Genomic DNA, 14749 nt, shown 5'->3' on the forward strand with positions numbered 1-14749 from the left:
GGGTAACTCTTCAATATGTCAAGACATTCCACTCCCTCATCACCTGATAAACCACAAAGATCTACAGAAATTTTTAAGTCACCTAACTCGAGTGTAGATTTGTTTATATTTCTGTGCAATGGACTACAGGTACGAAGTCCTTTCTGACAGTCTATTGCAGACAGTTTGAAAGGAAGACATGCCACATGTATTCTGTGTGCTCTAACAATGCACTGACTTGATAACAGTTTTAAACCAGATTCTGACCTTTGACATGCCAACGCTGGACACACGACCAATTATAATCAAACATTTTATTTTATATAGCTTTATTAACACAATGATTTTCAAGCGCTGAACATACAGATCTTGAGCAGATAAATTAATGTCCACTTAAGAAAACACTGCATTCATTCACCAAGCAAATGGACCTCTGCACAGGAGCTCGGTGGAGGTCATGGGGAGAGCTTTTCAAATGAACAGTGGCACAGAACCCAAACGCTTATAGTGAAAGTAGAACTCAATATTAATAATAATAATATATAATATATAATAGTACTCATTGCAGTAATAATGTAATAAAATGGAAAAGAACATTTGTAATAATAATAATCATCATCATATAATAGGCCCAATTACAAAATAGGTGAGGTTGCGCACTTCATGTCAAACAACAAACAAAAATAAAATTCCTTTGGTCGAGTAAAAAAAGGAAAACAAAAAACAAAAGAGGAGAGCACTCCCCATGCCGATACCCAAGCCCACGCTAGGTTTGTTCTGTTTTTTTCATGTTTAAATACAGTAACTAGACAGTTGAGGCTCTAAGGCTGTGGAGAAGGTGCGGAAGGCAATCTGGTTATAGTGTCACTGGTTCATGCTGCAGCATGCTGTTGAAGGAGCGTCTGCTCTCAGACCGCAGGTGAGGGGGCGTCGGGGTCGGGCTCGTTGTTGCTGTAGTGATGTCCGGGGGGAGGATGGTTGGGAAGAATGTCCAGTTCATCCACTTGCGGCCCAGGGTGCATCTCCACGAGCTGGTCCTGGGGAATGTCCGCAGCGGCTGCTGCCAAGTTCGTGATGGACTTGCTCTTCACGCATTGGAAATCTACGTGTCGACTCTTGCCCTCTTCCTTCTCCCAGGACATCCGGATGAAGGGTCTTTGGACGTAGTTGTAGATCACTTCGGGTCGACCGCCTGGGCGCTTTTTGACCTTTTCTTTGTATGTTGGATAACCTACAGAGGCATGAATGGATGATTAATATCATGATGTATTTAATAGAACTGAATCATTGAAAACCATAGACATGAAGAAACATAATAAAACGTTTTTAATTATGCAATAAAGGATTCACTGCATCTTACCTTCAATGCCCAGTCTGATTTTCTTGAGCCCTCGCTCTTTCAAAACTGATTTGGCTACATCACGGTTTTCAATGTACTTGAAGAAACGATACAGTTTTGTACTGTATATTACTAAAATGAAAAAGCAGAACAGAAAGATTGTTAGTACTTTAAATCAGCTGAAATGCTGTTTAGGTTCGGACAGGGAGGTTGTGTGCTCACTCTGTGAATACTCTTCTCCCATTTGGGGTGGGTACTCCTCATCCCAGTCGACTACGTCATCGTCTGTGAGAACGACAATGTGACACTCCCTCTCTCCGTTCTGAGCGCTGGCCACCATCAGAGGAAGCACCATCTCCTCCAGGTAGAACTCGAACTGCCGCCGAGCGCCGTCATTGGACAGCTCGTGCATAAGGGCACCTGAAAAGAGAAACCAGGTCATCAGGACGAAACAAAGAACATCAAAGTGTAACAAATAAACATTTACTATTTCAAATCATGAAAGACACTTCAAAATACAGAGCTGAGAAAACTACGGTAAAAATACTACTGTTAGATCACAATACTTGGAACTGATGACCTTGCGATCTTATGTATTAGCAAGAGGAGGAATTACTCACTCAGGTCCCGACACTTGATAGTACTGTAGTCAAATAAGATACACAGATAGTCGCATGCTTCCCTCAGCTCAGGTATGGAGATTCCATCAGGGCAGCGGATTATCCCAGTTTTATAGTAATCCTGCCAGTTAAAGAGAGAACAGACAACACAAATGGCATTAAAAAAGCTGATCCAATTAAAGACACGGTTCTCTGAAAGCTAAATGGATGTGTAAGCCAATGTTATCTGAGCACTGCTGCTGCTTCACTTAGCTGTAGACTAACTGGCCAGAACACAAAGTAAACAGTGAAGTTAGGATGATAAAATTATTCAAAACGGCAGGGACAAAGACGTAACTTTTAATTGTCCACAAAACTGCTGTGGGTACAGAAGATGCATGAAGAATCAAGAATTAACACTGTTGAAATTTCATTTGGTGCCGCTATCAGAAACTAGATGCTTCTCCTTCAAAGAGCTCATGCATTACACAACATCTCAGCAGACTGGTAGACAGTGACACGGTTTAAACGCATTCATCTGTGAGTTTATCGATTTCTACATGGCTCCGAGGCACACTAAACACTGACCTTACTTCAACCCCACCTAACACTGTGCTGAAACATCATTACAGCAAAGCCGATGACAGGCTTAATGCTGCACTTCACTTCTTTTATTTAAAAGCTCAATATGACAGACGGACCTTACAGATTTTATTGACCAGTACAAACAGATTTCACAGCAATGTCTTGTTGTCTTTGCTTTTGCTAACTTTCTCAAAGGTCAGTTGGGGATATACTTGACAGGAACCATCATTCACCTACAAGAGAAACTTCGGTTTGAAACTAAAGGCTGTACCCTTGGTAAAGTGTGCAGTGAGCGTAAATACCAAGAGAGAGGCTTATCAAGGATTATAAAGACTCACCAGAATTGCCCTGAACACAGTGGAGCTGATGCCCTCTGCCACTTCATACTCTCCTTTGTCATTGGGCCGAGTGAAATTGTGCTCCCTCCCAGATCCAAACATTCTATAACAAATACATACATACTTGTACGTTCGTGTTTTTATCATGTGCAAGTAGTGTTATTTTCTTATCTTCTACATTTTCTAAAATGAGTCATCTTTAAAATTTAGAAGAAGATTATTTCTATTACAAATGTGCAGATTATAAATTCCTTTATCTATATTTAGTTAACCAAACCCGTCACCATCAGTCTTATGTCCTTCAATACCTGTATGAAATTGAGATGTCTGTTGTACTTCTTTTTTTTAAGCAGTTATCTGCACTTTCCTAAATTCTTCATTGTGAGACACATACCTGCCCAGCATGGTGTTGGGCTGTGCTGTGAAAATCGAGGGGTCCACCACGAAACGAGTGTTGTCCACAATGAGCGTGACCTTCTCTGATGTGCGGACGCTGCGGCCTCCATCTTTCACATTCTCATAGATGAAGACCATCTCACCAGGGCCCATGCTCTTGTAGGTACCATCTGAACTAGACAGGCTACTGTTGCGACTGCTAGCAATCCCACTGCTACTGCTGGGAGAAACCCTTTGAGGCCTAGGGCTGCTGGGCCGCGATGAGCTGCCTTCACGATCTGTCAAACATGGAGAACATAATGGCAAACCCCACAGAACTGTGTTTAAATTCATGGGCTGCGTCCGAAATCGCCTACTTCCATACTATATAGTATGCGAAAATGAGTATGAGTCGTGAATAGTATGTCCGAAACCTCAGTATGCAAAAAACAGTAGGCAAGAAATCCCCGGATGGTCTACTACTTACGCCGAGATTCGTGAGTGTGGATCGGATGGACACTTATCTCTCCCATGATGCCACGGGAGCTGAGCAACGGTCAAATTTCAAAAGTAAATCAAATAAATATAGCGGAAAACTTCAAGGCGGACGTCCGTTTTTAATGTAAGTGCCAATAAATGAATTTCTCGTGACTAAATTATGTTTTTATCAACGCTCACGTGTAGGATGTTGTTAATACGTCATAGGTCAAAGAGCATACGGGTCACATGCCCATAAAACATGGCGGACGCAGTATGTCCGAAATGTATTCATACTACTCCCACTCATACTACATAGAACGTGTTTTAACGGCTGATAGGTAGGTACTTATTCAAATTCAGTACGTACTATCACAGTATGCAATTTCAGACGCAGCCATGCAGACTAGGCATATCAATTATCATGAATTTGTCATAATTTGATTGCTATCGCTGTTACGGAAAACATGTGGAGGACTCTGCACACCTATAATGTACAAGTAGTCTACTTTATAACAATAATTTACTTCAAGTATACTGTAAGTATAACTGATTGTAATTGTTATTTTCTGACTTGAGTAATGTTCTTTCTCACCACCGTTCTGTTGACGTGTTGGTGAAGTCACGTTGCGAATGCAGGGCGTGAGCTGTCCTTCTACACGCTCATGTGAGGAGTCTCTAGAGCGGTCGCTAGAGCGTCGTCGATCTCTGGATCGGTCAAAGCCTCCGCTGGCACCGTGCATGTTCATTTTCACCTAGTCAGCCTCAAGTCCAGACTAACACATCTGGATACTGCAGAGAACAAAAAAGAGAGATCTAAAGTAACCTTAGAAAGCAGCTTTGCATCAGTATTCAAAATCAGGCATATACTGTAGCGCACGCTCTCAGTGTAAATTAAAGTAACTTGGCTCCCAAGACACCACAGAGAGCTAATGTCAGGACTGCTCACATGTCTGCACAGGAAAATTAAAACGAGACACTTAAAGGTGCTTAAAGTCATTTTTAGCCGACAATACAACAGTGGCTCTGGACGCAGAAATTCATTTCAATCGGAGTTTATATTCGTGAAATCAAAGGTTGCCAGAGCACCACCTTCCCCTCTGTGATATGTAACATATTTACAGTAAGTACTATAACTACAGTAAGGAAATAAAACAATTCTGTCATCGTTTACTAGTGTTGCGAGGTAAACCGGTTCTGGAAATGTACCAGTACTTGTTAGATTTCAAACGGTTCAATACCAGAATTTTGCTCGTTTCGGTACTTGAAACACTGCTGTTCCAAAGTTCACCGCTATGCGGCAGTATGCCACAAAACTGACACCATAGAAGAACAAGATGAATCGACCCACAAGCACTTTTGCGACCATTTAAACTGAGACACCGTGAGTGATTTATTACAAATTCTTTAATAAAATAAAAAAATAAAAGAGATCTTTAGATTGTTTTACAGTGTAACGTATATTCTACATGCTGCGATGCATCTGTACATCCCCCTTCAACGGCATACATAGCATAATATGTAATGTTATCTCTGTTCCAGACATTTCAGTTAGCCTACTGATCATCATGAAGTTCTCTTTCACGTCTTGTATATGTTCTTCTTATACTGTCAAATACACACGCTGTTATGTCAAAAACACAAAAGGTAAGCACTAGGGCTGTGCGATTTGGGGAAAATATCTAATTGCGATATTTTTGACAGACATTGCGATTGCGATTTGATTTGCGATTTTAACTTTTCTAATTCAAGCTTCAATTCAATATTGTTGTGTGGAGCACAGTATGGGTATAGTTACCCTGAAAGAAAACAACAAAAATAAAAACATTTAATTGTTTCCATTAAAACCATTACAAAATTAATTTTTGTAGTGTGCTTTGGGCATTATTCAAATAGGGCTTACTGTTGTTCAATTGGTTCCCAACTTCCAGATTACATCACACCAATAGAATCCAAATACCTGTGTACACTATTATAGTTTCCATTAAAACAAATACAACTCCCATTGTAACCCTGAAATCCATAACATTTTCTATTGTGTTAGTGAATTATTAAAATAGTTCATAGATTACATAGGCTGATTTATTATTGTTTAAGTAGGCCTATGTGGGATTTTTTAAAACAAGTAGAAAATGTGCTGAATGTTTAATTTCATCCAAGTGAAATTAGCAAAACAGTTAGATAGAATTTACATTTGTTTGAAACGCGGAGCTAGGCGTGAGTTTACACAGGGTGCGCGCGTGCGTCAAGCCTCGTCCATATTGCCAGATGCCCGAGCCGGACTCAAGTACTATAAACGTCATAGGTATGGCGTTATTATAATGACAAATGTCGCGAGCGCATTATTACAAGGCGAGAGCGCATTCTTGTCATACGAGCGCGCGAATCTCTCCGCTCGCACGCCGATTTCCTTTGCTCGTGCACAAAACTGGACGCGCGCTTTCAATTATACGCTGCTCTCTTATGAATTTTCTCTCCTCTCGCTCAGTGAGCGTGTGCGCACTCAAAATGCGTTCCGTGCGTCCACGAATCCTTCGGTACTCTTGCTCTCGAGAGGTCCTCCTGCGTGTTCCAGGCATTATAGGCTGTCAAAAGTAGTCAACCAATCAGGGATAGGCTTCCACGGCGGGCCAATGAGAACGCGACCTCTTACATGGCATCTTATTGGTTGAAAGTGACTCGACGTTTTCAACGAAGCAAGATGGATCCACCACGTTCTCAGGTAACAATATTAATATATTTGATGCAACATTATTAGTCAAATGTGTATTAGAAATGAACAGGGGCATTAGGATGCTTTGTAGGCTACATATAAACGTCAGTTTAACTACCATGTTATTCAGACAAAAACAGGCCAACACCCTCAAGTTCATGTGGTCCTCATGCATGTCCTACACTAAACATAGTATTGTCAAAATAGTACTAAATTGATTACCGAACAATTTAGATTGGTGTCTTAAGTTAGCTTTATTCTAAAATAATATTTACTACAAGTAACGGTACATATCAAAACAATAATAGCACTGGAGCATTTGGAAAATCATATAATATTCTATACCTATTTGGTTATGCATTTAATGCGTTTGCAGACAGACACTGTAAGTGTTCTGCATTCAGTGTTCCAGAAGTTCAGGGCATAAAACTGAACTTCTATGCAATATACCCAACGCTCCCTTACCGTTCATTTATAATATACATTTGATTAATAATGTTGCATCAAATATATTAAAATTGTTACCTGAGAACGTGGTGGATCCAGAGGCGTATTAAGACCTCATGGTGCCCCCCATCCACCCACCTACCCACACGCAAGAATCCACTCATTAAAAGGTTTATATATTAAAAGATTTTATAAGAATGAAACTCAGCAATTTACAATGTACTATTTTACAAGAATTACACATTAACATGACACTTTTGTAGAAAAGAACACGAAAAACAACTCTTTTCATCAAGCATTTTTAACAATTAGGCCTACTGTAGTTAAGAGGTCGCGTTTTCATTGGCCCGCCGTGGAAGCCTATCCCTGATTGGTTGACTACTTTTGACAGCCTATGATGCCTGGAACACGCAGGAGGACCTCTCGAGAGCAAGAGTACCAAAGGATTCGTGGACGCACGGAACGCATTTTGAGTGCGCACACGCTCACTGAGCGAGAGGAGAGAAAATTCATAAGAGAGCAGCGTATAATTGAAAGCGCGCGTCCAGTTTTGTGCACGAGCAAAGGAAATCGGCGTGCGAGCGGAGAGATTCGCGCGCTTGTATGACAAGAATGCGCTCTCGCCTTGTAATAATGCGCTCGCGACATTTGTCATTATAATAACGCCATACATTACGAAACAGGCTGTGTATGCGCGTCAAGTTTAAACGGCTCGTCCGCGAGACGCGCAACGCGGGGAAGAGTCGCGCGAGTATGACACAGGCTGTGTGTGCGGTCTTCTGAATTGGACGGTTCTTTAGTATTTATTTGCCTAATGATCGATCTGACTCTGCAGATGCCATAATAACACACACTGTCTCTCTCCTGCCTTCTGTATGTTTCTTTTTTTTAATGACGGACGTTTATGCAGTTGGCTGGGGCAGTGCTGATTAGGCATAATGGAGGTGCGCTCACTCAGTTGGTTAGCAAGAATGCCACTCAAAGCGGGCTTGGAACAGACGCGTTTCCTATTTTTCACATCGCTTCCACATCGCAGCCTCTTGCGATTAGCAAATCGCAACGTCTCACATCGCGATTGCGATTCGATTTCGATTAATCGTTCAGCCCTAGTAAGCACAGTCCGTTGTGTTTTAAATGTATATCCGCATCAAAAAAGAATTTGCCTTAAAGTGACAGTAACCTAATACATCCGTCACATATTAAAGAGAAAAATTAACTTTTGTAGCTTTGTTTAGAGTCATTGCATATTTCATTTATACAGTGAAAACTGTGCAGTGTTTTATTTTTATTGATCATTCAGTTTTCATCTTGAATGCTACTGTTAAATAGACCTACTTCAAACATTTAATTGTTGTTCAAAATTTAATTGTTCATATTTGTTGGATTATGATAAGAAGTCTATATAACCAAAGCATTTTTCAGTAATACAGTGTAAAAGCGTAAAAATAAAATGGTGCTATATAAAATATAAAAATAATATATCAAATATGCATTAAAGCAGTTACAGCAGTTTCATGTAGTCTTCTTACTATTTTTTCAAATAATTGATTTTGGGGCTGGTTATTGATCACCGATCACTGGTTATTATGTGGTACCGATATTACCGGTATTAGATTCTGGTACCGTACCGAAGCCAAAATTTTGGTTTCGAGCCAACCCTATCATTTACTCACCTTTGAGTTGTTCCATATCTGATTCTGTATACATGTCTTTGTTCTGATGAACACAGAGAAAGATATTTGGAAGAATGCTTATGACCAAACAGTTATTGCCCCCCATTGACTCTCATAGTAGGAAAAAATACTTTTGAAGAATGTAGGACAGCAAACAGTTCTGGGGCACTTTTGACTACCTTTGGATTTTTTCCTACTATGGTAGTCAATGGGGGAAAAATCTGTCTTGTTATAAGCACTCTTCCTAATATGTTTCTCTGTGCTCACCAGAACAAAGAAATTTATACAGATTTGGAACAATTCAAAGGTGAGGATGACCCACGTTGTACAAGCATCCCTTTCAATAAAGTGAATGTATAGGGCAGTATAGGGCAGTAGACTGGAATGACACAGGTTGTGTGCTAACGGTTTCTGGTTTCTATTCCAGTTGATCAGGAAGTGCCTGGGGTAAAATCAGCTTGATGTCATGAGTGTCATGGAAAAAAGACATGGGCTGTGGCCCTGTTTGTTATACAACTGCACTCGCTCATTTTATGTCTTTGTACCCGTATAATAGGGCTGGGCGATATGGCAAAAAAGTCAACTCGATAGTTTTTTTCTATATTGATCGATAACAATATTTATTTCGATATATATTTAATTAAAAAACTGTATTTAAAATAATCTATTTTAAATACAGTTTATTAACAAAAGTTAACCTTTAACCAGTTAAAATTCAATTAAATGAATGCACTGTTGCAACACAGAGGATATTAGGCCATAAACAACATGTACCAGTTCATTCAGTCTCATTTTGACTCGTTAAGTAAAGGGAGTGTTCATTCAACCAATGAAAGGGCTCCGTTACTGTGTACATTCGAACGCTATTGGCTCAGCACCTGCGCACATACATAACGCTGCAATAATGTCTTGCTCGAGTACGGTGGGATTCATTCAATGCATTCAGTGAATCTTAGTCTTTCAAAAAGACATCTCACATAAACTGTAGTACATTTCTTTAATCATGCAAGCATCTTACATACATGGTTCAATATTTTAATGTGCACACAAACTCACTTCATTACATCTCTAATCTGCACAGGGCAGTGCTGGTTTGTTTCATATGCACCAGCTCATGTTAGCAGATATGTTAACGATGGATATAAAATCCTTTGTGCTTGAGTTTCGAAGTAACTCGCTTGCAATTGCGCCTCAAGTTTGTTTTGTTTAACCGGTGATTGCGAAAAAAATAAGACACTTGATAAACCGCGTGATGACAACTCGAGGTTAGTTTCACCTTTGTTTCCGCTTCCAGTAATGTTTTCCTCCTCATGTCGAGTTTTCTTTGGCAAGTGCAATATGAAATGGACTTTGTACTTTGATGCGCATGATAAAAGCTGCACGCTGACTGACTGTTGTTGCGTTTATTTCTTTTAGACTGTAAGATTAATCCATATCGAGTCAAAATGCCAATAGCTTATCATCGTTTTTGAAATACATTCTATCGCGATTCGATATGATATCGTTTATCGGCACAGCTCTACCGTATACTCTAGTCCGCCTAGCCAGACCGGAACTTATCATCGCCGCTTTCTTTAGCCAAGGCCCGCCCAAGAGTCCATATGACTGACAGGTAAAGCAACCAATCACGTTTGGTTTTGTTGCCGCATCATGTTTAGAGGCGTGGAAATGTCCCTGCAGTAACAGACCTGTGTACATTCACGGACGTGTCAAAAGTTAACAGCAACAAAATGATTATACGTTTATGCCGTGAACCTCACATACTTTTAAGAAATAAGCGTTTAGTCGATCGTGATGAATTCTTGTAGCAACTGTTGTAAACGCGACAGCTTACTTCTTAGATCAGACGGCTTCGTGTTGTTTCCAGGCGAACCGTTAAAGAACGCGACATGCACGTCTCCTGGAAATCCTGTGAAATTCAACCAATCAGATGACGACTTCGAACGTGCTGAAGTGTTTCCAGAAAAGTGTGCCTTATGCATCAGACGTTTAGCCAACGTATCACGTTTAGCCAACATCAGTCTCAGGCTGAGACTACGTATACTCTAACGTCTAACCAAAAGAAACTAGCAAAGTCATACAATGATATTCTTGGGGTACGGTATTCCAAGTTCCCTGGAGAAGACAATGTAAACACCAGGATCTTTGAATATAATCAAACAATACCATGGTGCACAAGTATGATGGTTTTTTATCAAGTACGATAAAATACATTACTAACTACTAAAAAACCTTCAGATTTGATAAATGGGATTTGAATAAAACATTTACCACCACAATTCCCTCTATGGGCTGATATTACACAGCTCAGTTTTTTGGAAAGCTCAGGAAATTCCAAAGATAGTTAGACCAACTTCTTAAAATAACACAACAAACAGAGAGAGCCCACCCCTTCCTTCCTTCCCCTCTCTCTCTCTCTCTCTCTCTCCTTTAGAATGTGTAACACTGGAGATTAAGAGACTCACAGGGTGATAAACTGGTTCATTTGGTAAACACAAGGAAGTGTGAATTGCTACATCTCTCATCCGGTGTAATGTCTGTGAGTAATCTGCAGTGTTTACACAGGAACAGTTACACAAAGCACTCACAAACTCAAGAAGATTATTCACACTATGCCCGCATAACACAATATCAATTCAAGTGGCATCAGTGCTAGACTTTTATTCCTGTTAAAACTTATTGCATAAAGCTCTAACACACATATTGGTTAATTGTTCTGCTTTTAAATTGTGCATGTGCGCCATTAGTGTGTTTTCATAACGAAAATCATTTAAAACGCTTGGATACGAAATCCTCTCTCAATCTGACAGGCAAAAATTATAGGGATTGACAAAATTGACATCAGTCAAACTGATCAATGACTCCGTAAAGTCTCGCAGATGGTGTGTCATCCTGGCAGTCAGACTCGACACAAGACAATAAGCAAAGAAAAACAATTCCGTACGCTTCACTTATGAATTATTAATGCTACGATTAAAGAGGGACCGATACATAAATATGTGTCTAGCGTGTGCAGTAAACCAAGCTCTTGTCTGTACACACACAACCTAAGCGAACGTTACAAAATAATTAGCTAGCCACCGAGGCTAAACAACACCGCAACAACCGTTTGAACTGAAATAAACCAAACTCTTACCTTTTTACAATGTGATGAGCATTGTTTGTCAAATAATTAGTTATCTGAATTGACTCGTGTGGCTAACAACAAACGAGACTCGTCAAAATCGAAGAACCCCTCAGCTTTTTCTGAAAAAGCAAATTTGACTGCCAACTGCTGACAGGAAACGAGACTTTCACGTTTGGTTGCAGTATCGCGAGAATTGAGGTATGTTACGTATAGCCCACGGGTTGAGTCATGAAAAATTAAAGTTAAAAAGGAAAGAAAGAAAGAAAGAAAGAAAGAAAGAAAGAAAGAAAGAAAGAAAGAAAGAAAGAAAGAAAGAAAGAAAGAAAGAAAGAAAGAAGCCTGCACATAGTGAAAAAGATACGTTGTTCCACATTTTTGTATTTTAATACAATTGTTGGTTGTCCAAAAATGTAATTAAAAAAGGTACATTATTAAAAATACATTTTAAGTTTCTGAAAATCTGAAACTGGGTCTCATGAAAATACATTTTGAGTAAAAATGCTCAAGAGTTCTTTCCACACAAAAGAAAACAAGTATGTCTTTTTACAGTATGTCCTACACATGATTTGCACATAAAATATTTTAATATTAAAATAAATAATTGAGAAAATAAATAAAATGTTGAAAATAAATAAAAAAAGACAGTGTGCTTTCCAAATACAGCACAATTTTTAATTGACACTTACTGTGTCCTCTTCCTGCACTGACGTTGAACACTTTTCATTATTTTCTTAATCCGTATTTTTTAAGTGCACAGTTCTGTCAGATCCAAGAGGCACTCTCCCCCTTTCTTAAACGTCTGATGGATGAGCCGTCATGTTTTCCTTTTTGCTCCTTTTGGGAGTCGTTCAGGGAAGGTATGAGAATGTTGTTGAGTTTCAGCTGAAGCCAGTCTTGTCTGTTTAACACCTGCTTGTGCTCACGAACATTGTGCATGAGCTGAACTTCACTGATTGACCTCTTGCTGTTACAGATAGAGAAATGGGGCGATCAAAGATAATATATCATAAAACCAAAAAGAATACCAACATCTTGTGTAAAAACGTACTATCCCTTACCTTACTGGCAAACCCTCCAGAGATATCAAACTGCAAAGACCCCACAGCACAATGATCAGAATAATTTTCTCCAAAAAACGTATGGGTGACATAATGATACCTGTAGGACAAGTAAAAGAATGTTTTTTGAAATCTTTTATACATCATTTTTTGGTGTCCGTGACAAAGAGGCAACAGTTACTAATGCATCAACTTACCAAGTCGTGTTGTCTTTTTGTTGATTAGTTTGATATTTTGTAGCGAGTGGGTCCATGTGTCGTTCAGTGGTGTATTTGCGCTTTGGGGCTATTCTTCTTCTCTTTATACGCACAAGCCCCCTCCTGTTGGTCATTGATGAGCTGTCTTCATTATTGATGGTGATGTCATCCATGCTTTGATGGAGACTGGCATGCACATGATGACACATGACTACCAACACCCCCCACTAACTTTGTTTTCAACACCTTGGTCAAGACCCCCGTGATCAGAGTGCTGTAGAACCAGTGCCATGTACGGCAATGATGTCTAACAGCTTCAACAATACCAATGCTTATTGTATTGTATTATCTTTAGAGACTCATTACATAGTATCACAAATTTAAAGATATATTATTTTAAGATATATAATATTATAACATGCTATATTATTCCAAGGTATACAGATTTTAATTATTATACTAAAAACAACCAATCATGTTTTATTTTTATTTACCCAATTTTATTTTTCAATGAAGGCAGTATTTAAAGTATTGTTTTTTGATAAATAAATGGTCTAGTGCTGGGAACCCATAGAAAGGCACTGTTAAGAAAAGCCAAAATAAACAAATAAATAAAACTGTCCAATGAAGAAATTTATAACCACAGTTCCTTGCATGTGGCCAACATTTCAAAAAACAGAATAGGAGACCTTAAAGTTAACTCATAATACCATCCCAGGATGTCAGATCACATGCCAAATGTTTTTCTTGTTTTATGTTTAACTGCACTGTTATATATGAGATTTGTTCCTGCAGTTATACCAGTTCAGTTCACCCGAGGCATAAAGAGTGCAGTTCAGTGCCAAACATCGTGGTGCAAACATGGTCCACCTGAAGCTTTTGTGATCTACGGGAAGAATATAACCTTGTCACTGTCTCATGGGACACATTAGGTAACCATGAGAGAAGTTTTCTAAATGCGGACGAGGAATGGCTGTCACGGCACATGCAGTAAGTCCTAGTAAGGAACCAAAATGATGTGTGGTGACAAATCTCTGTTATAGCAGTGAAAAACTTCTATAGGGATGTTATACTGTACAGCAAACGCTTATTATCCAAAGTTCCTCGCTGATAGAATGTATGGGATTTCAATAAATCCTCAGTATCTACTTTACACCATCACAATTCATAAACTTCATAAATGATAAAACTGAAATAATTATATTGATAATAACAAGCAGTAGTAGTATTAGTACGATTATTATTATTATATTTAAATAACACATTTTAAGAAGCACATTATAAGAAGTATAATACAAAGTGCTTTACACAACCCTATAGGTACAGTAATTAACAGATGCATATAAATAAAAATAAAACTACAAACAACTGTAAAGAAATTATAGTATATTTTAATTTTAGATAATGCCAAAGACACTTATATGTAAAAGTTCACTGGATATGATATTTTAGAGTAGCCTACTGTATGTTCCCTGCTCGGGCTTTTTCTCTTGCAGTTCTATAGAGCATGGAACAGAGATCAGCTCATCCAAGAGGTTCAATTGTTTGGTCATAGAAACTATTCTACATATTTTTAATGATTTGTATATTTAAAAATATATTAATTCATTACACGACTTTAAATAGCAAATAGTATAGAGTAATATGACCTAAGAGCTTTGTTCCTATTAGGCAATTTTTATTATAAATCTAAAATGAGATGTAAAAGCATATAGTTTTGTCTATTTTTACTGTACTCAGAGCCATTTTAACCTCAGCTTTGATAAATTGTTCCATTTCCTTCACTGTATACTTTAAAGCATGATAAACCAAGAGTAGCAATTTATTTTTATATGCAGATCT

General features: G+C 38.7%; 2 protein-coding genes across 3 annotated transcripts; both read right to left on the minus strand.

The window, feature by feature from the left end:
- Window positions 1-312: 312 nt before the first annotated feature.
- Window positions 313-11820, minus strand: btbd10b (BTB (POZ) domain containing 10b). Of its 2 annotated transcripts, none has more exons than XM_057333343.1 (8): window positions 11662-11820; window positions 4291-4484; window positions 3235-3514; window positions 2841-2943; window positions 1939-2059; window positions 1541-1738; window positions 1340-1450; window positions 313-1210 (listed from the first exon to the last, which is right to left on the minus strand). In XM_057333343.1, exons 2-8 carry the CDS (start codon window positions 4439-4441, stop codon window positions 888-890), a joined length of 1287 nt encoding a protein of 428 aa, XP_057189326.1. In that variant the 5' UTR covers window positions 4442-4484; window positions 11662-11820; the 3' UTR covers window positions 313-887. The 2 variants fall into 2 exon arrangements, with proteins under 2 accessions (XP_057189326.1, XP_057189318.1); XM_057333335.1 differs by having other exon boundaries at window positions 314-1210; window positions 4288-4484.
- A 161-nt stretch (window positions 11821-11981) lies between these two features.
- On the minus strand, window positions 11982-12968 carry pth1b (parathyroid hormone 1b). The gene is made up of 3 exons (XM_057348463.1): window positions 12908-12968; window positions 12711-12810; window positions 11982-12616 (listed from the first exon to the last, which is right to left on the minus strand). Exons 2-3 carry the CDS (start codon window positions 12800-12802, stop codon window positions 12415-12417), a joined length of 294 nt encoding a protein of 97 aa, XP_057204446.1. The 5' UTR covers window positions 12803-12810; window positions 12908-12968; the 3' UTR covers window positions 11982-12414.
- Between the last annotated feature and the right edge of the window lie 1781 nt (window positions 12969-14749).

This window comes from Triplophysa rosa, linkage group LG1, assembly GCF_024868665.1.
Source record: "Triplophysa rosa linkage group LG1, Trosa_1v2, whole genome shotgun sequence".
NCBI classification, from domain to species: Eukaryota; Metazoa; Chordata; class Actinopteri; order Cypriniformes; family Nemacheilidae; genus Triplophysa; species Triplophysa rosa.

Excerpts from the sequence above, each read along its gene's own strand:
- btbd10b (XM_057333335.1), bottom strand. The coding sequence starts at position 4,441 with ATGAACATGCACGGTGCCAGCGGAGGCTTTGACCGATCCAGAGATCGA. Across the intron at positions 2,060-2,840 it reads CTGTGTTCAGGGCAATTCTG|GATTACTATAAAACTGGGAT; the intron begins GTGAGTCTTTAT and ends TTTAACTGGCAG. Across the intron at positions 1,211-1,339 it reads AATCAGACTGGGCATTGAAG|GTTATCCAACATACAAAGAA; the intron begins GTAAGATGCAGT and ends ATGCCTCTGTAG.
- pth1b (XM_057348463.1), bottom strand. The coding sequence starts at position 12,802 with ATGTCACCCATACGTTTTTTGGAGAAAATTATTCTGATCATTGTGCTG. Across the intron at positions 12,617-12,710 it reads CTGGAGGGTTTGCCAGTAAG|CAAGAGGTCAATCAGTGAAG; the intron begins GTAAGGGATAGT and ends TATCTGTAACAG.